This window comes from Glycine max, chromosome 20 (genome assembly GCF_000004515.6).
Source record: "Glycine max cultivar Williams 82 chromosome 20, Glycine_max_v4.0, whole genome shotgun sequence".
NCBI lineage: Eukaryota > Viridiplantae > Streptophyta > Magnoliopsida > Fabales > Fabaceae > Glycine > Glycine max.
The window spans coordinates 31,469,534-31,473,719 of NC_038256.2; the positions used below are offsets into that span (position 1 = coordinate 31,469,534).

Sequence of the window (4,186 nt, forward strand, 5' to 3'; positions counted from 1 at the left end):
ACCTTGAGGATTCATATGTAGTCAGTCTCATTTCTTCCAACTCCAAGAGCTGTAGCTTTCTTTGTTCTTTGGATGTAGCTTCATCAAAGTTCAGAAATTTTAAGGCTCGATATGCCTTATGCTCTATTTCCACTGGTAGGTGGAAAGATTTGCCATAAACCAGTTGGAATAGGGATAGGCCTATAGGAGTCTTGAATGCAGTTATGTATGCCCATAACGCGTCATCCAGTTTAAGTGATCGATCCTTTCGAGTCGAAGCCACTATCTTTTCTAAGATCTTCTTCAATTCCTTATTAGACACTTCAGCTTGGCCATTGGTCTGAGGATGGTAAGGTGATGCTACCTTATGTGTTACATTGTAATGCCTCAACACTTTCTACAACTGATCGTTGCAAAAATGAGTTCCTCCATCACTGATTAATATCCTAGGCACCCCAAACCGAGCAAAGATATTTTTCTTCAAGAATTTAACTATGGTCTTGGCATCATTCTTTGGGGCAGCCACTGCTTCAACCCATTTAGACACATAATCTACAACTACCAAGATATATTCATTGCCAAAGGATGAAGGAAAGGGACCTACAAAGTCTATTCCCCAACAATCAAAGACTTCAACCTCCATAATATTCTGTAGAGGCATTTCATTTCTTCTAGAAATCCCTCCCATCCTCTGAAATTGATCACATTTCAACACAAGCTAGTGAGCATCCTTGAATAACGTTGGCCAAAAGAACCCAAATTGTAGGACCTTGGCTGCTGTCTTATCTCCACCATAATGGCCGCCACATGGTGAGTTGTGACAATGCCATAATATGTTCTTGGCCTCCTCCCTTGTCACACATCTTCTGAGAAGATTGTCAACTCCTATGTTGAACAAGTGTGGATCATCCCATATGTAAAATCGAGCATCATGAAGGAATTTCTTCCTTTGCTGCCAAGTCTGGTCCTTCGAAATGATTTCCGCTGCTTTGAAGTTGGCCAAATCAGCAAACCAAGGTCTTTCATTCACAATGAACAGGGATTCATCAGGGAATTCATCTCTGATTTCTGCTTCTTTCGAAGTAACTTCCTCATTAACCAATCGTGATAAGTGGTCTGCTACAACATTTTCAGATCCTTTTTTATCCCGGATAACCAAATCAAATTCTTGAAGCAACAGAATCCATCTTATCAGTCGAGATTTAGAATCAGCCTTGTTGAGAAAATATTTAATTGCTGTATGATCAGTGTAAACGATGACTTTTGATCCCACCAAGTAGGATCTCAATTTTTCAAGTGCATAGACAATTACTAACATTTTTTTCTCGGTGGTAGCATAATTGATTTGTGCATCATTCAAGACTTTGTTGGCATAATAGATGGCATGGAAAACTCTGCCCTTTCTCTGCCCAAGTACAACACCTACAACAAAGTCACTAGCATCACACATCAATTCGAACTCTTGCCCCCAATCTGGTGCTATAATAACAGGGGAAAATACTAGCCTGATCTTGAGAACATTAAAAGCTTCCAAACAGTCTTCATTAAATGCAAACACAACATCCTTGTTTAGTAAATTGCTGAGTGGTTTGGCAATTTTTGAAAAGTCTTTTATGAATCGCCTATAAAACCCAGCATGTCCTAGAAAGCTTCTCATTCCCTTGACGTGTACTGGAGGAAGGAGTTTCTCAATGACATCAATCTTTGCTTTGTCTACCTCAATTCCCCTCACATAAATTTTATGCCCCAACACAATGCCTTCTTGAACCATAAAATGACATTTCTCCCAGTTAAGCACCAAGTTGGACTCTTCACATCTCTGCAACACCCTTTCCAAATTCTATAGAAAGTAATCAAAAAACGAGCCAAAGATAGAGAAATCATCCATAAAAACTTCGATACACTTCTCCACCATATCGAAAAAGATTGCCATCATACACCTCTGAAAAGTAGCAGGAGCATTGCATAAACCAAAAGGCATACGCCTATAAGCGAACACACCAAAGGGGCAAGTGAAAGTTGTCTTCTCTTGATCTTTAGGATCCACTGCAATCTGATTATAGCCAGAATATCCATCTAGAAAGCAATAAAATGATTGCCCTATGAGTCTTTCAAGCATTTGATCCATGAAGGGAAGTGGATAATGGTCTTTCCTAGTGGCATCATTCAATTTTTTGTAATCTATGCACATCCTCCACTCGATGACAGTCCTTGTGGGAATTAGTTCATTTTTCTCATTTTTAATCACTGTCATACCTCCCTTCTTAGGAACAACCTGCACAAGGCTAACCTACGTGCTATCTGAGATAGGATAAATGAGTCCTGTTTCCAGCAATTTGAGTACTTCCTTGCGCACCTCTTCTTTCATAACTGGATTCAGTTGTCTTTAGGGCTGTCTCATTGGCTTGTAATTAGCTTCCATGTTAATTTTGTGCATGCAGTAAGACGGACTGATCCCTTTCAAATTAGAGATGTGCCATCCAATCGCTGCTTTGTGCTTCTTCAAAATTTGCACCAGTTGATCCTCTTTTGCCTTCTTCAAGGAGTCTTTAATTCTACTTTGGGTTTTTCTGTTGGCCTGCTGCTCTTCAATTCTTTGAACACTGCATGTCCAACAGACTTTTCCCCTGCACCATCTAATTCTTTAATACAAGTCTGCACTTCTTCTTCCTCTTCCTTGGTCAGACATTCTACATGGTTATTTAATGCTTTTTCCAAAGGAGACTGCAGTACCATGGCTGTAGCTGCTAATTCTATCTCCCGTTCCACCTTTTCCACATCAAAACAAGCCTTCTCATCATTTAGGTGCTTCATTGCTTCAAATAAGTCAAATGAAATTTTCTGATCCTCCACACTTAATTCTTGTTTACCTTTCCCCATATCTACTACACAACTGGCGGTTGACATGAAAGGACGTCCCAAAATCAAGGGGATCTTTGCATCTTCTTCGATGTCCATGACAACGAAGTCCGCTGGAAAAGTGAAGTGCTTTACTCGAACCAAAACATCTTCTATCACTCCATATGACCTGGTGATGGAGCGGTCAGCTAACTACAAAGTCATTCGTGTTGGCAGTATCTCCAACTCTCCCATCCTCTGACACATGGAGAGCGACATCAAATTAATGATGGCTCCTAAGTCAATAAGAGCCTTACCAACTGAAACTGCACCCATCGAGCAAGGATTAGTGACACTTCCTGGATCTTTATACTTGGGTGGAAGGATGCGTTGAATCACCGCACTACAATTCCCTTCCACAACAATGGTGTCACTATGTATGTACTTGCTCTTTCGTGTTAGCATATCCTTGAAAAATTTAGAGTAGAGCAGCATCTGCTGCAAAGCCTCTCTGAAGTGCATAGTGATCTCCAATTTCTTGAAAATGTCAAGAAACCAAGCAATATGTCTTTCCTTATCCTTCTTAGAAGGTACCAATGGATATGGAACCTCTCTCCCTTCAGTTGGAGTTGCCTCTTTTTTCTTTTCTCGGGCACGCTCACTCTTACTCTTTTTCTTCTCTTCTCTCTGCTTATCTTTTTCATTTTTCTCATTTTTTTCTTTTTCTTTTTCTTTTTCTTCTTCTTTATTTATTTTCTTCTCATTCACACTTATTGGTGTCTCTTTCCTCTGGTCATTCTCTACTTCTTCCTCCTCCTCAAATTCAGACAAAGGTTCAACTACTAGTTCAATTGCTGGCTCAATCACCAGCTGTTGTTTTTCTTCACCTACCCTCTTCTCATCCTCTTTCATGGTTGCCATCCTGCCACGGGTCACAACAAATTTACATTCTTCCTTTGGATTATTTTCTGTGTTTGCTCCAAATTTGCTGGAAGAATTGTCAGCTATTTGCTTAGCTAACTGCCCCACCTAGATCTCCAGATTTTTAATGGCTGACTCCGTGCTTTTGTGATTGGACATTGAAACTTGCATAAACTGAGCCAGTGTCTCCTCCAGCTTTGTGGTTCTCTCATATAGGCTAGGCGCCTATTGCTGAGGTCTATTAGAAGGTTCACCCTGCTCCTTGTTAAATTGATTGCCAGGATGGGATCTCTATTGCCCTTGCTGCTGATTGAAATTTGAACCATGCTGAAACCCTGAATATTTGCCTGCATTATAGCCTTGCCTTGGCTGATTCCCTCCCATGTAGTTCACTTCTTGAGCAGAATCATCAATGGGAATACAGCGGCCTGACTCGTGAGCTCCACCA

At 40.6% G+C, this 4,186-nt stretch overlaps 1 protein-coding gene across 1 annotated transcript; it reads right to left on the reverse strand.

The window, feature by feature from the left end:
- Positions 1-3,030: 3,030 nt before the first annotated feature.
- LOC102661965 (uncharacterized) lies at positions 3,031-3,738 on the reverse strand. Its single transcript, XM_006606779.1, has 2 exons — positions 3,586-3,738; positions 3,031-3,504 (listed from the first exon to the last, which is right to left on the reverse strand). Exons 1-2 carry the CDS (start codon positions 3,736-3,738, stop codon positions 3,031-3,033), a joined length of 627 nt encoding a protein of 208 aa, XP_006606842.1.
- Between the last annotated feature and the right edge of the window lie 448 nt (positions 3,739-4,186).

Coding starts and splice junctions, on each gene's coding strand:
- LOC102661965 (XM_006606779.1), bottom strand. CDS start 3,738: ATGGCAACCATGAAAGAGGATGAGAAGAGGGTAGGTGAAGAAAAACAA. Junction 3,505..3,585: donor GGAAAGAGACACCAATAAGT/GTGAATGAGAAG, acceptor AAAGATAAGCAG/AGAGAAGAGAAGAAAAAGAG.